Source organism: Stenella coeruleoalba, assembly GCF_951394435.1.
Source record: "Stenella coeruleoalba genome assembly, chromosome: 1".
In the NCBI taxonomy this organism is placed as follows: domain Eukaryota; kingdom Metazoa; phylum Chordata; class Mammalia; order Artiodactyla; family Delphinidae; genus Stenella; species Stenella coeruleoalba.
This window is the reverse complement of record NC_137169.1, coordinates 178,985,228-179,012,018: the sequence shown is the minus strand read 5'-3', so window position 1 is coordinate 179,012,018 and position 26,791 is coordinate 178,985,228. Positions and strand designations below refer to the sequence as shown.

General features: G+C 45.0%; 1 protein-coding gene across 1 annotated transcript in view; it reads right to left on the bottom strand.

The window, feature by feature from the left end:
* Positions 1–19,936: 19,936 nt before the first annotated feature.
* The window catches only part of SEC16B (SEC16 homolog B, endoplasmic reticulum export factor), a 94,158-nt gene continuing 87,303 nt past the window's right edge, over positions 19,937–26,791 (bottom strand). Inside the window, exons 21-26 of the mRNA XM_079935377.1 lie at positions 24,482–24,637; positions 24,211–24,309; positions 23,743–23,854; positions 23,530–23,609; positions 21,857–21,955; positions 19,937–21,208 (exon numbers count right to left, since the gene is read on the bottom strand). Of these exons, the coding sequence (XP_079791503.1) occupies positions 21,140–21,208; positions 21,857–21,955; positions 23,530–23,609; positions 23,743–23,854; positions 24,211–24,309; positions 24,482–24,637 (615 nt within the window). The 3' untranslated portion in view covers positions 19,937–21,139. The remainder of the gene's footprint in view (positions 21,209–21,856; positions 21,956–23,529; positions 23,610–23,742; positions 23,855–24,210; positions 24,310–24,481; positions 24,638–26,791) is intronic.

Here is a 26,791-nt window from a genome sequence, read left to right as displayed (position 1 = left end):
TGCCTTTAGCTTTGTTGGCATTTAGATAAATCATTCCTTTCTGTAGTTTTAAACCTTAGCTCGGTGTTCTCAGAGAAGATATAAATTATTAAACAAAGGAAAGCAACTCTGGCTTCAGATCAGATGGCAATTAGCATCACCTAGCACTAGAAGAAAGTCCGTTCATGTGGTCCATGTGTCAGCCTAAGGAGCTCACATCTTGGCAATGATGCTCAAGTTCTGGCTGATATTAATCTCAGATGTGCCTGGAATCCAGATGGACTAATTGAAGTGATTCGGACATTCACCCCTACTACAAGAAAAAAGGAAATTAAAAGGAGAAGAAAAAAAGGAAAAGAAAATGTAAATCTTGGTATAAGAATAGAGGGAATTTACGTGAACTGCTCATTTTCTATGAACCATGTATGGTACATATATGATCTCACTTTAATTTTTACATCATGAGGTAGGTGCTACTATCTCTGTTTTGCAGATGATCAAATTGAGGTTCAGAGAAGTTGAGTAACTCACCCCAAGGCACACAGCAGGTGGAGGAGCAGGGAGTGGAACCTGGATCTGCCTCGCACTAAGCTGCCTCCTCTCAGAAGAGGGCATAGGACCCCACAGGCAGCCACAAAGTACATCCCAAAGGGCTCATGGGCCATAAGCAACAATGCTCTGGGTAGAATTTAAGTGTGGACCACCCCCTTTGAACACATACCCTCAGGGGAGGGATGAATCTTCACACATTTCAGTGACATCAGAATTATTTCCTCCCTGTAAGAAAAAAAAAAGTTTCTTTATAACAAACTGAGCAAAAGTCATGAGGTTCTAAGCACTGTTTCTCAACTTTTTCTTCAGTATGGTCCCCCACTTTTGCATATGCTGTGTCCCCCCTAGTTAGAGTATAATGTACATCATATGTGTAGATAGATAGAAATGTATTATATATTTTATATTCCCCTTCAACGCTAGAACTGGGTCTTGCCCCAGCAGACACTTAGTAAATATTTGTTGAATAAATATTCGTGTGTAAAATCTATCACAGGAAATAAAAGATTATAACTGATCCAACTAAATAGGGTTAAAAAAAGAGAGACCTTTGAGCATTGATTTTTTTTTCTGATTGCAAAAGTAAATTCTCCTCTTGGAATTCAGAAAGTGACAGGAGTCATTGACACTGGAATATAGGGAGAGGGGAGGTTTAATTAATCAGGCAGCAAAACAAAAGTCTTTATTTACCTAAGAGTCCCTCTGCCCCTCCCAGACACCTCTTACCATCAAGAGTTTTCACTGCTCAAGGATGATCCTCATAGAAATGGGGGGAAATGTAGTTTAAAAAGGTAAATAAAAAAGTTAAAAGGATACCATCAGAAAGGCATGTAGGATTCCCAGGTCACAGTTCTAACTGGTCAGACAAATATTAATAGGAGGGAGAAAAGAGCAGAAGGATGTACTGAAAAGATCCTTAAACTACCAAGACAAAAATGAAATTCTGAACAATGAAAGCCAGGAAAGTTGAGAAGAAAATACTGCTTCAGGGATTCCTAGTATGACCCTTTTTACCCATCTGGAGAGACCACACACACACACACACACACACACACACACACACACACAACCAATGAGAATGTTCCCGGGCCTTGGTAACCTTCCAACAACCATTGTTGCCAATTACTGTCCCTTTGGTCCCGGACCACCTGCTTGGTGTGACACAAGCCAGAGATTCCAGCTGAGCATCCCAGGACCATTGAAGTTCACATTAGCAGGTGACTTCTGAGTCTGAGGGAAGAGCCAGCTCAAACATTTCACTTGGGATCATGCCAAAAGGCAGCTGCCTAAATATCAGCCCCATAACCAGCTCCAATAATGGTCGTCCCTCTGGATAAGAAGAGTCATGTTTGCTGCCAGGATATGGGCTGCATATTCAGGTAAAATATTCAGGTAGAAGAGACTGACAGCATGATAAAAATCTAAATCTTTCTTCCTCAGAAATTTTAAACCTTTTTAGAACAAAGACCTAGAGACATCCTCTGACATACGACTCTCTGACATTCTATAGGTAACCCACACTTGTAAAATAGCTAGAACATATCCAACATTCACTATGTGCCCAGCACTGTTATAAGTATTTACAAGTATTAACTCATTTAGTTAATTCAAAAAAATTCTGAGGTGAGAAATATCATTACTCCCATTTTATGGATGAGGAAACTGAGGCCCTGGAAGGTTAACTTGTCCAAGATCACACAGCTCCAGAGCCCTCACCCTTGCCCACTACACTATACTATGTCTTATACTAGGATTGCAGGAGAACCTTAGATTTCTATCACACTTGCTGTCATTGACACAGAGAAACCCCTAAGTCTTTCCATTGGGAATACATGTGCATTCCTGAGGATTTATCCAATTTGGCAAATCCAATGAAAACTTATTCAGCACCTGCTAGGTGAAAATCAGGGCCAGATGCAGGGGCAGGCTCCATCTCGTGGTGGAATCAGGCTCTCCTCATTGCAGCTCATTGCCAAGGAGGAGGTGCACTGGTGTGGGACACTGCTTAGAGCACTACTGGACCATGATGCAGCACAGGAGATTCTGTGCAATAAGCAACAGGTCAAATGCTCCTGCATCCCTGCCTGGCTCTCTCCCCTCCTATCTAGTCCCTCAATTTCCAGACTATGTCCCTATATTTGGTTAGTGTGATAAGTTAAGCCTTCAACTTCCTACCACCTCCATCTCCCAATGCCTCAGAGGTTAACTTAGACCAGCTCTGCTCTAAGCTGTATTTCCCTGGACCATCTCCCTGTTAGATTCAATTGTCCTTGCCCTCTTGCCTTCACACACAGTGTTCAAGCCTTGGGTGTGAGAAAGGGACCAAGGAAGCCAGTTTTTAGTCTAATCCTTGAGCTCCTCAGGAGGCAAAGAAGAAACTGTGACTCTCACCTGGTGAAGCGAGCTCCCTGGGCTATGGGTTCCACATGCGGGTTTTGGCCAACAACGTGTAGTCATCAATAGTGTACTCTTGTCTGGCCATGTCTTCATGCATTTCTACCTCAAAACCAGTAGTGGTAAACTGACAGACTGAGGATTCTGATTTTCAGGATCACACCCCTTTCTGTCTCCATCTTGGAGACATCTTCGAGATATAAGGACCAATGAACCATGGTCCTTCCCTACTCTCAAGGAACTCACAATCTAGTAGAGATATAGACAAACACAAGTCGTCAGATATAAGGTAGATGGAGAACACACCACCTGTCTACCTGGGAGCACAGAGGAGGGGATGATGGATTTCAACTAAAGCAATGAGAAGAGGCTCACAGGCCTTGAAGGATGAACAGGATTTTGGTGGCAAGGGAGGGATGCATACTCCAGGTGGAGGGAGCAACACAAGTAGAGACAATGAAGCATGAAAGGGCAAGGGGTTTTGAAAAATATCAGTGATTGAAACCTTGGGTGTAGGAGCTCAATGAGAGATGAGGCTAAAACCAACCCATAGAAAATCCTAGATGTCGTATTAAAGGGCTTCTCCTTCGTCCTTTAAGAAGTAAGCAGGCTTTATAGGTTTTGAGTATTTATTTTCTGAAGATTTTCCCTACCTCTCCTTTGAACCATGGACTAGCAAATCCAGCTGCATAGCTTGACACATCTCCACTTGTAATTCTCAAATCCTAATATGTCCATACCACACTCTCCACCTTCTCCACACTCTTCCTGCAGTTTTTCCCCACTTTCCTGCTGCTAAAACCAAAAACCTAAGTGTCAACTTTTACTCCTATCTTTCTCTCACACCCCACAGCCAATTCATCAGCAAATTCTAACAGCTCAACCTTGAAAATATATCCAGAAATCCACCACTTCCCACCACCTTGATCCAACCACCATGACCGATTGCCTAGATTATTGCAAGAGCCTCCTGTCTCCACCCAGAAGCCAGAGAGGTCCTGGAAACGTGCAAGTCAGATCATGTCAGTCATTCCTCTGCTCAAAATCCAACTGTAGTTTCCCTCTCACTTAGAGTATAGGCCAAAGTCCTGACCTTGGCCCATAATCCTATATGACCTTGCCCCCCACAACCCACCCCACCACCACACCCTTCAGCGAGCTCTTCTCCTACTGCCCCCTCCTCCTGCATCCCCCACAGCGTGCTGACCTCATGGCTGTTACTGTTCCCTTGGTCTGGATTTTGAGATGGGGAGATTATCCTGGATTATCCAGGTGGGTCCAATGTAATCAAAAGGCTCCTTATAAGAGGGAGGAAGAGGGAGATTTGATAGAGAAGAGAAGGCCATGTGATGATGGGAGCAGAGATTGCAGTGATGTGGCAACAAGCCAAGGAATGTGGGCAGCCACCAGAGCTGAAAGAGGCAAGGAACAGAGTCTCCCCCGGATCCAGAAGGAACCAGCCCTGCTAACACCTTCATTTTAGCCCCTTAAGACTCTTTTCAGACTTGTGGCCTCCAGAACTGCAAAATAATAAATTTGTGTTGCTTTAAGCCACTAAGATTGTGGTAATTTGTTACAGAAGCAATAGGAGACATACCACTGGGGATCCACCGATGCCTGTGACAAGTGGAAAGGACACTGAACAAGGATTTTTGGATCTCCAAGAATCCTTTCACTCTTGAAATTCTAAAAAAACTGTAGGGACTTTAAAAAATCATTGCAGTCTCTCCTGCTTCTGGGTCCTTCCATGGCAAGATGTTCAAGACTGAGGCCAGCTCTGTCTACTCAGCTTGGCCTCTTTTGTAGTAGAAGCTTTTAGGAAACACTATTTCTCTTCCTAAAGAGAAGCCTTCATGCCCTGAAGTAGAAATAGTTACCTTCAGGACTTCAAGACCGCATTCCCACTGCTTATGACATTCTGATCAAAGTCAGTCATGAATTAAGAACAAACTGTAGCCTTCTGTTCACTGTTTCTTTAAATAATCTTTCTGCCTCTCCTCTTCAAGGAAAAAAAACTTGAAAACCGAAGACTAGTATTAACCATAATGATAATGTTTCCCGTTTATATTCTCGAAGAGCTTTAGCATCATTACGCAGTTAACGCATATAGCACTTCGCTCCATGAGGCAGGTCAGTGCTGTTACTCCCTCTTAGTGACAGGGATCCAGGTGCTGTGAGAGTCAGTGCTCACTCGTACACTGGTCATCCACCAGTCACAGAGCCAGGGCTGGAAACCAGGTCGACAGAATCTCTGATCTCCCTGACATATGTAGAACCGTGAGCGGCCAACAGCCTCCAAAAAAGATTGTGTTGACAAAAAGAAAATTTATCAATTAATAACAGGATTCAAATAGAGTGTTCCCATTCTTTAGGGGAGATAAGACTTGTGAATAATAAACAGAGCACAGAAGACAGTGTAAAAACCAAGGGCTATGCTGTGTGGCATAGATAGTAGGAGCTGAGGGGATTCGGAGAAAGGAGACGTGATTGTGCAGATGTGTCTATGCAGAGTCTTTTTTTTCCCACACCAACTAGAATTCTCATAGCTCAGAGAGGGGCTCTGTATTTACACAGTCAGAGCATATATATGTTTCGCCTAAAGACAAAGCAGCAACTACGTCTGCAACAGAAGAAAATGTATGAGACATCAATGTATTGGCTTCTGTACTCCTGTTACAGGGACTGACCTGGATTTAGGAAATCTCCTATAGCCTAGTCACGGCATTACTGCAAGACTCAGCCTGGATCCCTGCTGAGGCCCAGCCTGGATCCCTGCTCTGAAGAGACAAGACAGAGAGGTGCCTGTAGGGCTTGAGGCATCTTATCATTTGCTGAAATGAGCTAATTCTTTTAAGCAGCCCAGTGTCTCACTTAAAACCAATAGGTTGATTTCAGTGAATTTTTTTCAAAAGACATAGATGAGTTAAACCATGGCTCCAGATGTTGGGATTTCACAGACTAATTAAACTTCCCCTCCCCAACCTCCCAAAATGTGGGGGACTTAGGATCTTTTCGTTTTGCCAAGGAAAGGCTAGCATCCACTATTACCATCATTTTATGAAAGAAAGGATGTTTTAATGCCAAATAAAGTAGAAAGACCTAATCTAAGAATTCTAGCAGAGAATTCATGTAGATCCATGAATACTCACTGTATTTTTAATTTTCTCATCTCACTGCAAACTGGTGAAAACTTTGCATTGTTCTGGCCCCAGCTGCAGACCTGTGTTTGGAAATCTCCAGGTTAAATGCTCTGTAAGTTCTCTGCTGGCTCTTAATTCAGAGATCTCATTTGCCATTTTACCATTTGTATGCAAATTCAGGGAAAACCATGCCTCATACCTATTTTGTTCCTTGAAGCCACAATGACAGGTAGACTGTGCCTACAGAGGTTCGTCTCTGAGGAAACAAACACTTTCATCCATCCACCTACCCACTCATTCATTAAATATTTATGGAGTACCTATTAAACGCCAGGGACTATTTTAGAAAATGGAGAAGGAAAGAAGAATTTTCAAGCCCTATTGACATATAAATCATGAAACAATATTCATTGCAGCATTATTTACAATAGCCAAGACATGAAAGCAACCTAAGTATCCATCAATAGATGAATGGATAAAGAAGATGTGATATAGATATAGATATGTAATGGAATATTACTCACCATAAAAAAAAAGAATGAAGTCTTGCCATTTGCAGCAACCTGGGTGGACCTAGAGGGCATTTTGCTAAGTGAGATAAGTCACACAGGGAAAGACAAATATGGATACCATCTGATTTCACTTTATGTGGAATCTAAAAAAGAAAACAAAGCAAAACAGAAACATACAGACACAGAGAACAAACCAGTGATTGCCAGGGGGAGGGGGAGGGGGGATTAGTGAAAATAGGTGAAGGAGTTTAAGAGGTACAGACTTCCAGTTATAAAATAAATAACTGGGATGTAAAGTACAGCATAGGAAAGATAGTCAATAATATCGGACTAACTTTGTATGGTGACAGGTGGTAACTAGACTTATCATGGTGATCATTTTATAATGTATAAAAATATTGAATCACTATTTTACACCTGAAACTAATATAATAAGACCATTCTACTTTGATTAAAATAAAAGAAAAAATGAAACAAAAAGACAAAGTTGCAAAATGCAGCAAGACCTGCAAATAACAGTGCCAGGGCCAATGCAGGTATGATCAGAGATGCGGGGGTTGAGGGCACCGGGAAGGAGAGGTCACGTGCACATGGGTCATCCACCAAAATTTCCATCTTCCGTGGTGCACACCCTGGTAATGATGCTGACAGCAGGCATATCTTGAGATAAGGCAGACAATGATACATCCCACTGTTCTAATTCTGGAATTGCTATGCCACCTCATTAATATGTGAAAATGTGTTAAAAGGCTGCTGATAAACAGCTGCACAGAGGCAGAAATAGTGGCTCCCATCACATTTGCAAGCTTTATCGGCTCTCGAACATGGCAAGAGAAACGACGCTTCGCCTGCATGTATAAACTGGGTAATTTGCTGTAATACTCCACTTTATTGGTAGACATTTTGCCATAGCATGTCTCCCCAACCACAGCGTAAGGACACTTCTGATTTACACAGCTCTGTAAACTGCCTCTTCCTTAGAAAGAGCTGTCATGTCGGCGGGCATCGTTGTTTTAACATGCTGATTTATCAATAAAACGGAAGATTGAGTCGCTCTCATGCACTGCACAATTTCTAATAACTGCATTCCTATTCAGTCAGAGAGCATTTGATTAAGGAATTAGATACAAGTTATATATAAATCAGTGCAAGCCTTGAGTCGGCTGAAGCATTGGAAAGTGCATTTCTCAGGCAAGGGGAGTAAAATTTCATCCCAATCCAAGACCAGATCAGGAGTAAGAAAAGAGCCTTGTCTGAAATGCGATAGAGCAGATTTTCATCTCTCCCAGGCACCACTCCCCAAGGCCAGGGGCAAGAGCCCCCATTTACCTTACCTTGGGGATGGCTCTGCTCCATATTTCTCTAGCGACACTTCCAGCTGGAGGAAAAGTCCCCAGTGATGCTCATTTCCAATTGCCTCCTATCTCCCCGCTCCTCTCCCCTTTCCGGTGACAGATTGATGGCCTCCTCAGGTGCCTCCTGAATGCACCCCGTGACAGGAGACAGCAACACTGAGCTCGCTGAATTGATTCCCATTATGTCCCTATTTAGACCCAGACCTTGGAGGTGATTCCCATCCCTGACCTCCCCTCAGCCGCCCCACCCCACAGAGGAATTACGGCCTGTTGGGGGACCTTCTATTCTGGATAAATATTAAACTGTTTTCTGCTTGGTACCAGGTGGCAGCTGCTCCTTCCCTTCTGGGTTGGGGATTATGTATTTGTGTAATTTTTATATTGTGTTTGTTTTCTTGGCAGATGGCTTCCTTCTCGTTATTGGGGTGGCATGGTGGGGAGAGGAAAGGTGACTCTAGGGGCATGTTCTGCTTGATGAAAGGCAGATAATAAAAAGGTGGCTTTTTTGTAAAACCCACAGAGAGCAAAACTATACAATTTAACTAAACGCGAACAGCCTCGGATCCTGCAATTATCCAAGCAGCCTCCATCCAAGCAGCGCTTGGAGCAGGGTAACTTAGAGGTGGGTTTTTCTTTCTAGAAGCATTGAGATTATTCTCCTGACACACGTCTCCTTTTGCCTGGCTCCCCGGATCCTGTCCCCACCCCACCCCTCCTTGTGGAAGAATGCAAAAACAAGCTCTGGGTCAGCATGTCCCACATCTAGAAAATGTGTTTCCTGGCAGTGCCAAGAGTAGGGGGTCTTAGAATTGCAAATGCAGCGTTAAGTTAAAGCCCTTGGTATAAAATTTGACATAATTAAGACACTACCAGGGCAAAGCATTCCAACAGCAATTACACAGGTTGTAAAGGGGTGAAGTACCTTCTAAAACCAAGAAATGCTTCTGCCAGAAATAAGCACCCCTGAGGGTCAAATGAGGAGCTGTCAGTGCAGAATATCACTGGCCTTGACTTCAAGCGGGCGCCTCCCTTCCATCAGCTGCCACGAAGGCTGCCTGCTGGGGGTCTCTGCAAGGAGCCTAGGCTCCCTCTCCCAGAGATTGCTATCACCTCTCCCATGGACAGTTTCCCAAAAGCTGCAATGATTCTCATTTGCACCTCTTGCCTCCCTTACTAAGCCATTCATTCATTCATGGATTTTTTTTTAATGTTTTCTATATACCAAGACCTGTCTCAAATTCTAAAGATGCAGAGATGGATCAAACCGTAGGATGACCCCACATGGCAATCTCTAGGCCAGAAATAATTTGTGGATATTTTCTTGCAAACAGTTTTCAAGTTCTCCTGATGGGAAATTATTCATCCAGGTCTGTTTTGAATACTGAGCCCTTATTAGGCATAAGACACTGTACAAGGTGCTGGAAATATAAAGATGAGTAAATTGTATCACCCCTGTCCCTGAGAAGTCACAAGTCTAATGGAAAAAATAGACATATGCATAAACACTTAAGATAATAAGTAATATTCCTCAGTTACAGAGGAGCAGAGAAGCAGAGGAGCAGAGATTCACCTTAGCTGAGATGGCAGTGTCAAACTGGAAATAAGTTTCAGTGGTCTTGCTTGGGTTTGCAGAACAGATTCAACTGCTTTAAACTAAGAGAACAGAAGGTAAGGGTCTAGGTTCTGGGGCCAGACTGCTTAGGTTCAAATCCCAGCTCCCCTAATTACTGTGTGATCTTGGGAAAGTTACTTAAACTCTCTGTGCCTTCATTTTCTCATCTGTGAAGTGAGGCTAATAAAGCTACCTGTTTGAGTTATTTTAAGGATTAAAGAAGACAACGTATGTGAAGCACCAAGCACGATGCTTTCCCGGCTCCATCATTAGCTGTGCAATGCTATGCAAGTTATTTGAACTCTGTGCTTAATTTCTTCAAAATATCTACTTCATTGTATGTGAAGAGAGTTTAATGACTAAACACATGCAAACTCTGGGAACAATGCCTAGCACAAAATCTTAGTTATTATTATTGATGTTTTTATTACTACAGACACACTCTCAACATAATAATAAAAAGGCTTTACATTTTAAATTATGTTCTCATATTCAAAGGAAAAGACCATCAGCCTGGAAGCCAAAACTTTAATTAAGGGGATTTAGGAAAATTGACTAACTTGTCTGGTCCATGGTCTTTTCATCCATAAATTTACCTCCTCCAGAAACTTCCAATCACCTCCTTCCCTGGTAGGCAGCATCAGGGGCCTCTGCAGCACATCACTAGCTCTTTGGACCAACAGCTATCTTGGAATACACTTGGTCACCTGGTCTCCCATCTCATCTGTGAGCTCTTTGAGAGCTAGTCCTTATTTTCACCTGTCTATCATGGGAGGTCCTAATTCATTTGTTGAATGAGCAAATCCAAGTTTTTAGCTGAGAAGTTTGGGGACACAGAGAAATTCAATTAACTTACTTAAAGTCACCAGTTTAGCTCGTGGGAGATGTGAGCCTAGAAGTGGAAGTCTTCTCGCTCTTACTACAGTGCCTTCCCTGAGACCGCAAAGACAGCCTCTACAAAGTAAGAGATACATTTGGGGTGATTGTTTTCTTTGCAAATCATTTTTTTAATTTTAGGGGCTTAACATCAATTACCTTCAAATTGCAAGCCACTCCAGTTCATTTTAAAACTAATTTGATTTAGCAAATGTCAATGTATCTGCAGCTTGTCGTTCGAATACCTGTCGCACAAAGCAAGTGCAACTGGATCCCGACTTGAGATGTTAACTGAGGGGCATTATCAGGATGACTAACACCATCGGTGAGGTTGGGGGTCAGTTTGTTGTTGTCTTCAAGGAGAAGACACTGAAAATTTACATAAAGAAGTCATGAGTGTAAGGCTGTGATTTGTTCTCAATTTATGGGTAATTCATCCAAATACTCAGAGAAGTAGAAATAAAATCTAATAGCGCAAAACTCAAATTATTTCTCCTCCAGGACAAAGAGGTCTCCTCGTGATGTCAAATCATGATTGTAGAACACAAGGACAGTGAAAAAGAAACAGTCAGTGATCATCCTTTACATTGGCTCTTAGAACTCAAAGACATGTTTTAAAAGCCCAGGCCATTGATTTCTAAGAACCGAGACTGATGGAACATAATACCTGGCTAAAATTTTCTAGCCAAAAGTTCAGATTGATTGACCTATGATATGTCATACCCTGTTCTGGTAAATGGGACTCCATGGAGAGCTACACACTATCAGCCACAATACCAGCTTAATGGAGAGGCTGTCTTCCAGATAAAAAGTAACTGGGAAAAGGAGGAAATAAAGGTCTAGAAAAGTGAAAAGCTGAAAAGAGACCCATTGAGAATGGGTCCTCATGGGATGGCGTACATGTATGTGCAAACCCACATAATTCACACACACTCCTCACCTTGTAGCCTTCCCTCAGAGAGTTCCACTGCAATATTCAAACTTTTTCTGCCTCAGGATCTTGGACAAGGCAGAAGGAGCAAGCAGGGACTCTGTGATGGCAGGTTGGCATATGTAAATCAGATCATCCTCTTTGCCAAGGCCACGGCTCCATGCAATTTTCACCAAAATGCTCCATGCCCTTGTCATCACAATGCTTCACACACTTGTCATCAAAATGCTGCATGACCCTTGTCATCACAATGCTCCATGCCCCTTGTCATCACAATGCTCCATGACATTGTCATCACAATGCTTCAGGCCCCTTCTGATCACAATGATCCATGACACTTGTCATCACAACGTTCCATGACGCTTGTCATCACAATGCTCCATGCCCTTGTCATCACAATGCTCCATGCCCTTGTCATCACAATCATTCATGCCCTTGTCATCACGATGCTCCAGGACACTTGTCATCACAAGGCTCCCTGCCCTTGGGATCACAATGCTCCATGACTTTTGTCATGAAAATGCTCCATGCCCTTGTCATCACAATGCTCCATGACGCTTGTCATCACAAGGCTCCATAATACATGTCATCACAATGAGCCATGACACTTGTCATCACACTTCTCCAGGCCCCTTATCATCACAATTCTCCATGACCACTGTCATCACAATGTTCCATGCCTTTATCATCACAATGCTCCATGCCCTTGTTATCAAAAAGTTCCATGCCCTTGTCATCACAATGCTCAATGACACTTGTTATCACAACGCTCCATGCATTTGTCATCAAAATGCTCCATGACCCCTGTCATCACAATCCTCCATGACCCTTGGCATCATAATGCTCCATTTCATTGGCATCTCAATGCTCCATGACCCCAGACATCACATTGCTCAATGCCCTTGTAATCACTATGCTCCCTGATGCCTGGAATCACAATGCTCCATTCCCTGTCATCACAATGCAATATGCCCTTGTCATCACAATGCTCCATGCTCCATGTAACACAATGCTCCATGTCTCTGTCATCACATGTCTCCATGACCATTATGACAATTGTCCATGACACTATCATCACAATGCTCCATTCTCCTTGTCATCACAATGCTCCATGCCACTTGTCATCACAATGCTCCATGCCACTTGTCATCACAATGCTCCATGCCCTTGCCATCACAATGCTCTATGACCCTTATCATCACAATGCTCCATGTCCTTGTCATCACAATGCTCCATGACGCTTTTCAACACAATGCTCCCTGCCCTTGGCATCACAATGCTCCATTACCCTTGTCATGACAATGTTCCATTCCCCTTGCCATCACAATGCTCCATGCCCTTGTCATCACAATCATCCATGCCCTTGTCATCACGATGCTCGATGACCCTTCCCATCACCATGCTCCATGCCCCTTTTCATCACCATGCTCCATGTCATTGTCATCACAATGCTCCATGACACTTGTCATCACAAGGCTCCATAATACATGTCATCACAATGAGCCATGACACTTGTCATCACACTTCTCCATGACCCTTGTCATCAAAATGCTCCATGACCCTTGTCATCACAATGCTCCATGACCGTTGTCATTACAATGTTCCATGACACTTGTCATCAAAATGCTCCATGCCCTTTTCATCACAATGCTCCATCCCCTTTTCATGACAATGCTCTATTCCCCTTGTCATCAAAATGCTCCATGACCCTTGTCATCACCATTCTCCATGTCCTTGTCATCACAATGCTCCATGACACTTGTCATCAAAATGCTCCATTACCTTTTTCACCACAATGCTCCATGCCCTTTTCATCACAATGCTCCATGACCCTTTTGATCAGAATGCTCCATAACCCCTGTCATCACAATGCTCCCTTACCTTTTTCACAACAAGGCTCCATGCCCTTGTCATCACAATGCTCCATGATCCTTCTCATCACAATGCTCCATGACCCTTGTCATCACAATGCTCCATGGCCTTTCTCATCACAAGGCTCCATGACCCTTCTCATCTCAATGCTCCATGACGCATGTCATCACAATGATCCAAGCCCCATTTTAACACAATGTTCAATGACGCTTGTCATCACAATGCTCCATGAAAATTGTCATCACAATGCTCCATTCCCTTTTCATCACAATGCTCCAAGACCCTTGTCATCGCAATGCTCCATGACCCTTGTCATCACAATGTTCCATGACACCTGTCATCACAATGCTCCAGGACCCTTGTCATCACAAAGCTCCATGGCCCTTGTCATCACAATGCTCCATGACCCTTGTTCCTTCAGTCTTCATGCTCACCCTCCACAACTTAATGCCTCTTTAAACTTTGGCTCGAATGTTTAAATTTGCTTTCCTACCCACTAGCAACAAACTTCACCTTGATTGTAACTAGCAGTATGTGGTATAATTTGAACATATTATATATTAGCCTGCAAATTATATAAATATATGACATTCCTACATTAGGAAGGATATCATGGTAACTAAGTTTTTTGAATATATTTTTAAGTACAACAGTTCTCACATTAGGCAGTAATTTCTGTGTTCATTTGTCTGTCTCCCTCACTAGACTTTGAGTGTTTTAAGTGTGAAGACCACCTTGTTGAGAAAGTTGTGCAATGCCTGACACATCATTGAATTAATATTTGATGAATTAGTGAACAAATAAATGTACATACGTCCAGGGACAATGTAGCTGAAAGCAGAGATTCTGAGACCAGACTACCTGGATTCTAATCCCAGCTCCATCCTTACGAGCTGTGTGACCTTGCACAAATTTTTAATCTATCTCTTGAATTTTCAGATTCCTCATCTATAAACGTTGCAATACGACTATATACTTCATAGAATGTATATCACAGCACCTGACACAAAGTAAGTGTTATCAAACGCAAGTCCATGTGCCGGACGCACAGTGAGGCCAAACAATACCATAACGTCAGAGTTTGGAGCAGAGAAAGGTTTATTGCAGGGCCATGCAAGGAGACAGGTGACTCATGCATTAAAAACCCTGAACTCCCCAAAAGCTTTCAGCCAGCCCTTTATAGGAAAGGTGAGGGAGTGGCATGATTAGTTGTTGCAGACTTCTTGGTGTCAGATTCTTTGTTCTTGAGGTCAGGTCATGGTCAGGTCACCATGTTCCTGTAAACCTCCACCAAAATAAACATTATTCTTTCTTCTGACAAGAAAGGACAAGGTCCCAAGGCTCAACTCTCCCCCTCCGAGGTCCAGGCCTGGCTAAGAGGAGGGGTCCCTGCACAGGCCGGTTACCCTCCCGGGGAGCATTCATCCAGCACCCAGTCTGGGTCCTCCCACCAGTGCCCAGCCCCGGCTGAGGAGGCAGATGTCAGCTGGTGGCACCCTCAGGGCCAGACCCTGCCCAGCCATCATCACTGAGGAAGCCAGGCTCCCAGGACCCAGCTGGCCCTCAGGCTTTTCTTTTCTTTTTTTTTTTTTTTAAATATTTATGTATTTATTTAGGCTGCGCTGGGTCTTAGTTGCGGCACGCAGGATCCTCGTTGTGGCACGCGGACTCAGCTGCGGCATGCATGAGGGATCTAGCTCCCCGATCAGGGATCGAACCCAGGCCCCCTGCACTGAGAGCACAGAGTCTTACCCACTGGACCACCAGGGAAGTCCCTCAGGCTTTTCATTTAAACTGGAAAGAATCATTTGCTTAGGATCAATAGGAATATGTGTAGCAAATACCAGTAAGGTTAACTCCCAGCTCACAACTGCCCCTCTTTGGGAATAGCGCCAACCACAGAGGTGGACCCAAAGTAATAATGTGCTATGTCCTTGCAACTTAGCCCTGACCTCTGGCCACCTCCTAGGGGTAGACAACTGATCCCAGCTGGACCAATTTTTGAAACTTGAACAGAGAGACTGAAGCTGGTTGAAGCTGTTACCTTAGTGGCAGTGTCCATATATTCCAGTTGCTGAAGCCTCCACGGACTGTGACCCATGGAGATGCCACCACCATTAGGTCGCAGAAGTGGGGATGTGGGAGAGGTTCGCTGCTGCTCTCTGGCCTGCTGCTTCCAGGCCTGGGCCTGGCCAGTGGGCGGCCGTGGAGAGGGCTCTAGAGCTCTGCGGGACACAGCCCTCAGCCTGTCCCCGGGCCTCCCATTTCACCCGCCAGGCCCGAAGCCAGAGGCCCTGGAGGGCCCGAGGGAGAAGGACGCGATCCGCCTCTCACCGCACCCTCCGCCTGGAGGACCACTGCGAGGCTGACTGCCGGCCGCGCTCGGGGTCTCGCGATAACTGTCTGGCTCTAACATCCGCGCTCGCACGGCCCCTATCACATAAGTACTCAATAAATATATTTCTATTGTTACTGCAATTCACAATGTCTGGTCACCATAGCTACCAAAAGATTCCAAGCATTTAGCTGGTTTAATCCCCAACTTTAGTCAAGAAAACCCCATTTTGCAAGCCTTCATTTCACAAGCTGAGACATGATTTAATGGGCTTACAGAACGTTGGAAGAGCTCCAGGCACAGGTGGTGGGGAGCTGCTGTTTTCCGTCTCTGCTGAGGACCAGCTGAGAGTCGTAAAGAGCCACATGAGTGATTTGGGTGGAAAGTACTAGGAATAGCTTCCTAATAATGTGTGAGAGTGTGAAACCCTAGCCTGAAACCTCAGGGGAATCCATGGAATCCTTCTCTCTTGAGATTCTTTAAAAATGGGATACTTAATCGGCTCTAAGTTGGATAAACACCAGGAAGGCATCTCACATTAAAAGAACAACATTTGCATGGGTCAGTCAAGTCTGAGTTGCACTGCTGTTGACCTAGTTCCTGCAAAGTACCATTACCTGGAGACACATATAAAAAGGAAGAGAGTATGGGAAGCAGATTCCTCTACTTAGTGAGATTGCAATGAAAACAGTTTAATATGCTCTAAATCCTTATTCAAAATAACTTTAAATCTCATTAAGAAACCATTTCTGAAGGATCTGAATGAATGGTGCCTGGTATAAGTACTTCATTGAGAGCAGGCAGTGTTGAAGGCCGTGTTTGAGGCAAACCCAGGTAAGTACCTAATACCCTATTATGTACAGACCATGCCATATGCAATTTCCAGTTTAAGATGACAAAAACAAGAGGGGAAAAGGCACTTCCATGCCACTCTCTTGGTGGGGGAAGTGTCAGAGAAACCTCTGTGAGTGGAGAGACCCAAATTACACACCTATTATTCTTTTCACGTGCGAGAGTGCTTTGCATATTTCCTGTGGGAAGAAAATATTCTGATTTTAGTGAAGAGGTGGATGCAGTCTCCTGCCCTTCTTGGTTGCTCAGAGGAAGAAACCAAAGAGAAAGGAGATTTCTAGGGTAAAGAAAAAAGCTAGCAGAGACTTTGATCCTGAGCAACCTGAAGCTTGAGTTAGGGCTGAAAGAGGAGTATGTATAGGTGACTGAGGAAGCAGGCTTGTTTGCAGTTTTGTAGCCATATAAGGGGATTAGACAGAAGGCAGGAATGGTGATATGTGATGAAGACACTTACATGGAATTTAACAGTTTATTCTCTTCCAAATTACGGAACATTAGGTTTAAATGTTTCCATATAAATATTAAATTATATGTATATAGCAGGATCGCAAATTTGCACATTACCACTCAGTTTTTTAAGAAAAATGTAGCTTCTTTATTTCCTATAACTATTCTTCCTCCAAGCTCATACCCCATTGAGGAGTAGGGGCACAAACAAACTTGCCAATTAACAATATATCAGTTTCTTCCCTTTTAAACAGTGTCTTTGGGTCATTCCTTTTTTAAAAGAGAGAGAATTCTGTTTATCTCCTCTCCCTAAAATGGCCTGTGGTGATGGGAAAGAAGGCCTATGGCTGACACGGTCAGCCTTACGCCTTGCAGGTAGCTGGTCTGGCCCGACGCTGACCTGGCATCTGCAAGGGACAACTGGTCCCTTGTGGCCTTTTGGGACACTGTGCAATCATTGCCTGCAAGAGGCCACATACACCAGACTGCAGGGAGCTGGAGGCTCTGCCTCAGACCATGATCAAACCCAAGGCCAAGATGCTATGGCTCCCAAGCCAAAGCCAGCTTCTCCTTGGCCTGCAGAGGCTTGCAGCCTCTCGGGAGCTATAGATGAGAAAAGGGCCCAGTGTTCTCAGGCTCCCCGTTCCCAGCAGCATATTTCTAGCACAACCTGTTCTACTCCCCAAGCTTCCACCTTGTAAAGGAGGAACAGAGTATTTTCTTCTTACAGCTGCATTTGCTTTGTTTCACCACAACTGGTTTTAACCCCTAAAGCTCTAAAACAGTCATGACCTTTAGCAAACTCACCACCATCACGACCACTAAGAAAAGCTGATAAACAACTAAGAACTCTGAGAGACCCCAGTTCATCACACCCTTACTAGGCCCAACTGAGGGCTCTTTCCCGAGCCCTCAGGAAATGAACAACACGACTTGTTTTAACCAACCATGCTCCCTGTTAATGGATGCATTCTGACTTTGCCAGAGTACAAGCTTCCAATCATGCATTAGCATAAGTACCATGGCCTCCTCCCTTTCTAGTGCATAAAACCCTCTGATTTTCCCCTCATAAAATGTGTCCACTGCTGCACATATTACTTCCTGTGCCTGGGAAGTAACTAATCTCAGTACCTGCTTTGTTGACACTGTAGTCACTCGTTTTCCATGAATAATCCCAACAGGAGGCAGAAGTGAGGACACAGGCATCCGATGTCTTTACCTTCCTCTTTGGTCCTCAGTCTCCTCCTCTAAAGTGCTTCTTTTTATGGGGTAGGACTTCCCCTATGTCATTGTTCCTGGGGGCACTAAGCCACATGACCTAACATTGGTGGCAGGTGGGATTCAGGGAGAGAAACTGGCTTAGTCATAAGAACACCTATTGAGAAGTAATTTTAAATTATTCTTCCCATTACACACCTGTATCAAGAAAGAAAAATCTCATACAGATGGCCAACAGGCACATGAAAAGATGCTCAACATTGCTAATTATTAGAGAAATGCAAATCAAAACTACAATGAGGTACCACCTCACACTGGTCAGAATGCTCAACATTAAAATGTCTACAAATAACAAATGCTGGAGAGGGTGTGGAGAAAAAGGAACCCTGCTACACTGTTGGTGAGAATGTAAATTGGTACAGCCACTATGGAGAACAGCACGGAGGTTCCTCAAAAAACTAAAAATAGAGCTGTGGTTCCTGCAATCCTACTCCTGGGCATATATCCAGAGAAAACCATAATTTGAAAAGTTAAATGCACTCCAATATTCAGAGCAGCACTATTTACAATAGTCAAGACATAGAAGCAACCTACATGTCCATCAACAGATGAACGGATAAAGAAGATGTGGTACATATATACAATGGAATACTACTCAGCCATAAAAAAGAATGAAGTAATGCCATTTGCAGCAACATGGATGGACCTAGAGGTTACCATACTATGTGAAATAATTCAGAAAGAGAAAGACAAATACCATATATCACGTATACGTGGAATCTAAAATATGACGCAAATGAACTTATTTACGAAACAGAAACAGACTCACAGACACAGAAAACAGACTTGTGGTTGCCAAGGCGGAGGGGGAGTGGGGGAGGCATGGGTTGGGAATTTGGGATTAGCAGATGCAAACTATTATATACAGAATGGATAAACAACAAGGTCCTACTGTATAGCACAGGGAACTATATTCAATAGCCTGTGATAAACCACAATGGGAGAGAATATTAAAAAAGAATGTATATATGTATAACTGAATCACTTTGCTGTGCAATAGGAATTAATCAACTATACTTCAAAAATATAATTTTTAAAAAAAAGAATGAAAAATCTACAGTTTAATATCACAGGCAACAAGATAAGGCAATTTTACTTATTAGATTATATACTAATAATTTTTTTAAAACACACACATAAAATGCTTAGCATGTACTAGGTACTTTTTTAAGAGCTTGACTCCTTTAATTCTTGCACTGTCCCTATATGGTAGGTACTATTGTAATTATCATCCTCATTTTATAGATGAGGGAACTAAAGCACAGGACAGTTAGATAACCCTGTCCAAGACTACAAGATGAACTGTGGATGAGCCAGGATTCAAGTCTAAACAATTTGGTGCCTATGAAACTCACAAACTACTGACATGGTACCGCCACTGGGTGTCAGCATACCAAACTGAAGGGGCTGCAGTCTTTTTTAGGGAAAAAGGGAACAGCACTTACTGAGGGCCTTCTAGATGCAAAACACTGGTGCACACATTTCCCAATTTAATCTGAGAGATGAATAAACTTTTTAGAGAACAGAACATGCAATATTTAGTTAACAGAGTAACCAATTTGCATCAGAGGAGCTTTTGTCCATATTTTTTTAACTGAAAAAATAGCAGTAGACTTAGAAGTTAAGAGGATCATTCCCTAGATTCTTCATTAACAAAGGGCTTTTACCAGCTGTTCGCACCTATCACACAATGAAACCATTATTAGAAAGACTTCAGGGAAGAGACCACTCAGTATGCTCTCTCCCTCTGCAAAAACCAGCCGGAGACAAGCATCTGCTATAAAATTATGTGGTTTAATCGCTATCAACATCAGAACCATATTACGTTAAAGTACAAAACCTGTATGTACAATTACACATACAAAGAATGTTCTTTGTGAGGAATAATTTTCAGCAACTCTGACAAACGCAAGAGTTACTCCTATTGTGGGTTTGAAAGGAGAAATGGAAATTTCCAAGATGTCCCCCTCCTCCCTCCGGCTCCTCTGACCCTCCGAACATCCATTTGCAAAGGCCCAAGGCAGGAAGGGAGGTATTAACAAACTCGGGCACTCATTCCTCCTCTCTTATGGAAGGAGTGAATTTTTAGGGAACATTTTCCATCCTTTATTACACTGATGTTCCATCCATCTGCATCATTAGGTTCAGTAGTTACCATGACAATATGATGCCTACAGCAATCTAACTTGATAGCCAGATGCCAGAATGTGGAAAAATAGGACCAGCTAAGAAAGTGAGAGAAATATAATTAATCTGAACCACATAAAAAATGTGCACAAAACTAAAACCAAGAGGGAAACTGCCAAAATGTCACCCAAGAGGGAATGATGACGGGAAACAATGATAAGTTCCCGAGATTCAAAACTCTTTTGCTAACTAGAGCCATGAATTGGTCTGTAACTAAGGCTGAGGAAGAAGTCAAAGTTAGTCTAGGGCTTCCCTGGTGGCGCAGTGGTTGACAGTCCGCCTGCCGATGCAGGGGACACGGGTTCGTGTCCCGGTCCGGGAAGATACCACATGCCACGGAGCAGCTGGGCCCGTGAGCCATGGCCGCTGAGCCTGCGCGTCCGGAGCCTGTGCAAGTTAGTCTAGAATATTGCCCTGAGTGCCTCTCCCCCAGTCATTTCCTGCTGCTGAGCCCAGTGGTGTCATCACTGATTCCAGCAGTGGGATTCTTAGGCCCTGAATCTCCCGAAGATCTCAAGCCACATTCTAAGTGCTGCTGCCACAGCATTCTGCTCACCTCCAGTCTGCTGTTATGCCCAGTTTTTCCAACCGATGAAGCCATCTGCACCATCATTCTGAAGCTAATCTTAAGACACTGAACGGAGCTATGTCCTGGGAGACCCTGTCCCCTTGCGTTCTCTATGCCCCATGGAGGCAACAGGCTAGCACAACCCTCTTGGGGGCCCTGATGTGGCAGAGGGGCTGGGAGATTAAGAAACGAGAACAACATAAAAGTTGTGCTTCAGGGAGACCAGCCTGGGATGGGTGGTCCTTCTCGTCACTGCTGGGTTGGATAGCGGCGCTGAGCTAGGCGATTTGGCCGGTTCAGGCTGGTAGCCATGGAGAGCTGGAAAAGAACAAGCGTGGCACTAGATTATAGCCCCAAGCATGACTCCGACCAGGGCTGACTGGCTGGATTGAGCTTGGGCATTCTGAGGGTCTAGAAACCCTTCTGCTGTATTTGGCTTCCCATGGTGGTGTTCTCAGTATTTGCTTTCACCCAACACCTTCACCTCTTAAATAAGGAGAAAGAAATTCAACTTTATATAGAAGGGAGGCCAGTAATGCATCAGAACAATCAGTCTGCCTCAGATCACGCAGAAGCAGGGAGTTTAGCTTCAATCAAACTTTGCAATGATCCCCTTGCCCCCAGGACACAGCCCTGGTGCAACCACACCATTGACACCAACACCAATTGTCTCTCCTGAGTCTCAAGACTTACGAAAGGTCAAGTGAAATATTAATAATAGTGACATTGACTGAGCATTTTCTGAGTGCCAGGCCCTTCACAAACATGCTCCGGTTTAATCCTCACAACTACCCACTGAGGTAGCTACTACTAACCCCATTTTACAGATGCAGAAACTGAGGCTTAGAGAGGTTAGTCATTGCTCAAGAACTCAGGCACAGTAATTTGTTATAAGTAAGATATAAACCTGGGTCTCCTTAATCCAGAACCCATGCTCCTAACCCCTCTCCCTCAGGGCCTCCTTACCTGGGGGACCTGGGATGGGTTGTAGAGAGGGACAGCCCCTTTCAAGGTGGGTGGGGGAAGCAGAACACCAGGGTTGAAGTAGAGCCCAGAGGAAACACCCTGTGATGGAAAATAATGGAAAATCCTCTTAGTCACCACTCCCCAGATTCCAGAACATCAAGGGCTTCCCTGAGCATCAACTTTGGTCAAGAGATGCAGATGTGATAGAGCTCAGGGAATCTTGAACAAACAAACGTGGTTCAAGTGGGCACAGCCAACCCCTGGGTCAAGGGTGGCATTGCAGAGCCTTGGTGCTGCTGCATGAGAAGAAAAGGCCATAATAAATGTGTTAATAGCATCATAAAAAGTAACCTCCTATTCTTTGAAAGACCTGGAATACTACAAGAGTGCTGTAACCAGGCCACAAGAAATAAACATGTTTTCCTAGCAGTTGGCATGAAATCCATCCTGGTGTGGACGATTCATCAAGAGTTTATCACAGCCCTTGCCAAGGATACTGGTGAACTCTGGCTCCTACTGGGACAGGGAAAGAGGCCGTTCTCTTTTTTTTTTTTTTTTTTGGCCATGCCGCATGGCATGCAGGATCTTAGTTTCCCAACCAGGGATTGAACACACGACCCCTGCAGTGGAAGCACATAGTCTTAACCACTGGACCACCAGGGAAGTCCCAAGGCTGTTCTCTAGACATCACCTAAGGAAGCAGTTACGGGCTAACTCCTGTTCCCTGCAAACTTCATATGTTGAAGTCCTAACCCCAGCACCTCAGAATGTATTTGGAGACAGGGTCTTTACAGAGGTGATTAAGGGCTTCCCTGGTGGTGCAGTGTTTGAGAGTCCACCTGCTGATGCAGGGGACACGGGTTTGTGCCCCAGTCTGGGAAGATCCCACATGCCGCGGAGCGGCTGGGCCCGTGAGCCATGGCCGCTGAGCCTGCGCGTCCGGAGCCTGTGTGCCACAGCGGGAGAGGCCACAGCGGTGAGAAGCCCGCGTACCGCAAAAAAAATAAATAATAATAAATAAATATTTTAAATAAATAAATAAAATTTTAAAAAGAGGTGATTAAGGGGGCTTCCCTGGTGGCGCGGTGGCTGAGAGTCCGCCTGCCAATGCAGGGGACGCGGGTTCGTGCCCCGGTCCGGGAAGATCTCACATGCCGCGGAGCGGCTGGGCCCGTGAGCCATGGCCGCTGAGCCTGCGCGTCTGGAGCCTCTGCTCCACAGCGGGAGAGGCCACGGCGGTGAGAGGCCCGTGTACCACAAAAAAAAAAAAAAAAGTTAAAGAGGTGATTAAGGTAACATGAAGCCATTAGAGTGGCCCTAACCCATTATGATTGGTGTTCTTATAAGAAGAGAAAATTTGGACATAGACACACACTGAGGTAAGACCATGTAAAGACTCAGGGAGAAGATGGCCAGCTGCAAGCCAAGGAGAGAAGCTGCGGGGGAAACCCACACGGCCGGCACCTTCATCTCAGACCTCCAGCCTCCAGAACCGGGAGGAAGTAAGTTTCTGGTGTTTAAATGGCACAGTCTCTGATACCTCGTTCTGGCAGCCCTAGCAAACTAATACAGAAGCTTTCTCCATATCCTCCACGAGTCAGGCCCTCACAGGGCGGCACCTGCAGCCCACGTGAAAGTTCAGTCCGCACAGAGGCGGCTGGTGGGCTGCTCACCTGAGGTCCCAACAAGCCTCCGTTCCCCGTGCCCTCGGCTCTCCCCGCCCCGGACGCTGATCCTCGGGCTTCACTGCCACCTAGGAAGCAATGAGTCAGGGGTGTTCCCGCTGCTCGGGACAGAGGAGTCCCCACTCCCAGAAGGCACCCCCACGCCCCCAGGGAGTGCAGAGAGGACCACAGACAGCCCAGAGGACGTGAGGTTGGCGGTACCTGTGTCCCTGGAGAAGGCGCCAGCGTCCGGCAGAGACTGGGGAGCTGGGGGCGGCGTCGGGGAGAGGCCCGGGCTGGGCCCGGGAGGAGCAGATGCTCGAGGGGCTTCCTGCTTAGTGCAGAAAGGAAGGTGTCGCTGACGGTAAATAAACCGGTGCTGCCTGCTTGTACTCCTGCAGGGCCCACATGGCGGCCAGATGCTGGCCTTCTCTCCCCCAAGTTCCATTTTCTTTATGCCGGTCCTCTGCTCAATGATCCAAGTTAACTCCTGGCCCTCGAAAGTTAAAATTCTTCATCCTGACTTCTAAGGCCTTTCATCATCTGCCTTTCTCCTCACTGGACCAATTTGTTTCCCACAATCTTCCATCACTAAACCTGTTTCACCTGGCCCAGGGTAGGGATGCCAGCTCCAGACCCTCCTAGGGCCCCTGGAAGGGGGAACTTCCGCGCCCTCCCTGCCCAGGTTACCTCAGAGTCAGGACTGTCAGATGCGTCCTCATCTCCAGAGGGGGGCGCGTCGCCGGCGGGCTTCGGGCGAAACCAGCTGAGCCAGCCAAACCCCAAGCCCTGGAGGGAGGAGGGCGAGTTCTGTGGCCTGCAGTGTTGCTTCTCCCTCTGAATATGAGATTAGCCAGCCTCCCCCACCTGTGATGCTGGTGAGACAGGAGGGACAGGGGCACCACCAAAGCCCAGATTCCCAGCTCTGCTCCGCCATCTGGGAACAGAAGAATCCCTCCACCTTTGTATTCTCCTTCGCGTCTCCGAGCTTTCCTCTCTGGGAGGTGTTTTCGGAAGACTTTTTCTTCTCTGCCTCATTGGAGGACTCCCCGTCATCCTCCTTGACTGATACAGCGGAACTCTCAGAAATGGTTCGTGGTCTGGGAATCAGTGGCACCTGGGATTAAAGAAAACAGAAGTAGCATTTTTTTTTTTTTGCGGTACACGGGCCTCTCACTGCTGTGGCCTCTCCCGTTGCAGAGCACAGGCTCCGGACGCGCAGGCTCAGCGGCCATGGCTCACGGGCCCAGCGGCTCCGCGGCATGTGGGATCTTCCCGGACCGGGGCACTAACCCGTGTGCCCTGCATCGGCAGGCGAACTCTCAACCACTGCGCCACCAGGGAAGCCCAGAAGTAGCATTTTTATAGCACTTGACAGGTTGCAAAGGCACATTTACACGTACTCCCTCACCTGACCCGCTCAGTAAAGCAGTGGGGAGAGCCCGTGCTCCGCAACAAGAGAAGCCACCGCTCGAAGCAACCAGAGAAAGCCCAAGTGCAGCAACGAAGACCCAACGCAGCCAAAAATAAATAAATTTTAAAAAAGGTTAAGCAACCTAAGGTCACATAACTAGTAAACGGCGGAGCAAGGATTTAAACCTAAGCAGTCTGACTCTCCTAGGAATTTCTCCTATTTGAATAAATTGGAGGAATAGACAAGGGCTTATATACTAGAATGTCCATCATTGTGTTTTACATAGGAGGGCAAGAGAAGGGAGGAGTAGTGAGAAAGAGTAGGAAAGAAAAGAGACACACTTGAAGTGTTTTAACAATGGGGGAAAGATGAATTAAAATCTGAGCTCCTTCCAGGGCCCACCAGGCCCTCCATGACCCAGTCTCTCTCTGCCTCTCTGGTCTTGCTTCTTAGCCCTCTCCCCTGTTGCTCTCCACTTTCTAGATACAGTGACTCCATGCTCTTCCTCGACTGTACCAAGTCAGTTCCATCATAGGCCCTTTGCTCTCCCTATTCCCTCTGCCCGGAACACTTGTTCCCTGAATACTCACCCAGCTTCCGTCCACCCTCCATGCTGACCTCAGAGATGCCTTCCCTTCCACTCCGTGTAAGGTAACATCCCTCATGCACACAGTGGTTTATTTGCAGTCACCTCCACGGAACAGAAGCCCCAGGAGGGCAGGCTTTGTCTGCTTCCCTGTGTACCCCCAGCCCCTGTAACAGTGCCAGGTATGCTGTAGGAGCTCAGTATTTGTGAATGAATAAATGCATGAGTGATGGTATTTCCATACAATGGATTTTCTCACACCAATATTAAAAATCCTGTTTAGGAATGACATGGAAAATCTCAATTTTATAGTATTAAATAAATAGAAAATAAAGTTTTACCTGCATATGTTCTTAACCATTTAAAAACACATGTGTGTATGTATACACATTTATACACATATATACACAGACAGGTCTCCCCCACTTTCTGAAAGTTGGCATTATGCCACTTTGCTTTTACCAAAGACCTACATTAGTACCTGTTTTCCCTCCTAACTAAACAAAAGTCCAAAGAGGATTTTCGCTTTTACAAAAAAAAGGCAGAAAGTGAAAAAAGCGTTCAGCGTTTGTTTTGTGGGAGCCGTTATAGAGGCAGAGCGTACCCCAAGCAGCGAGAGTGGCCTGCCAAGCTCCTTCCCAGAAACTACGCTCAGCATCTCCGCATCAAGATGCCATAGCTTTGAGCTGTATCTGTGAGCACCTGTACTTCCTTTCGATTTATTTTGTGCGTTGTTGGCAAGATGTGTACTGAGGTAACTGCTTCTTCCCTTCATGCCATTGAGACGTACGAAAGGTTTCATGGAAAGGCTCTATATTCGGATAGCAGGAGAAACCCGTACACAGAAAAAATTTTAGAAGGAAATAACGAAAATATTTGACTATGGGCTTCTGAGTGATGTCTGTTTGACTCCTTATATGACACTTTTTCTTCATCTTTCAAGTTTTCTATAACAATAACGTACTAATTTTTCAGTTAGAAAAAAAAAAAAAAGTAAAGCATAAAAGTGTTTTAAGCCTTGCAGCCCGGTTACGACTTGAGGAAGTTCGCCTCCAGCCAGGCAGGTTTGGGACCAGCAATGCCTGCTGTTGGAGGGAAGGGATTCATTCATTCAACAGCTGGCTGGATGATTACTTAGACGTGGTTCCCTCCAAGACTTGACGGCACACCTGGGCAGAAGAGATACAACTGCGGTAGGTCCTTCTTGGGAATAAAGCAAGGTAAAAATTAAAAGGAAGAAAGAACTATCAAGAGTCTTCCATGGTGGGGCA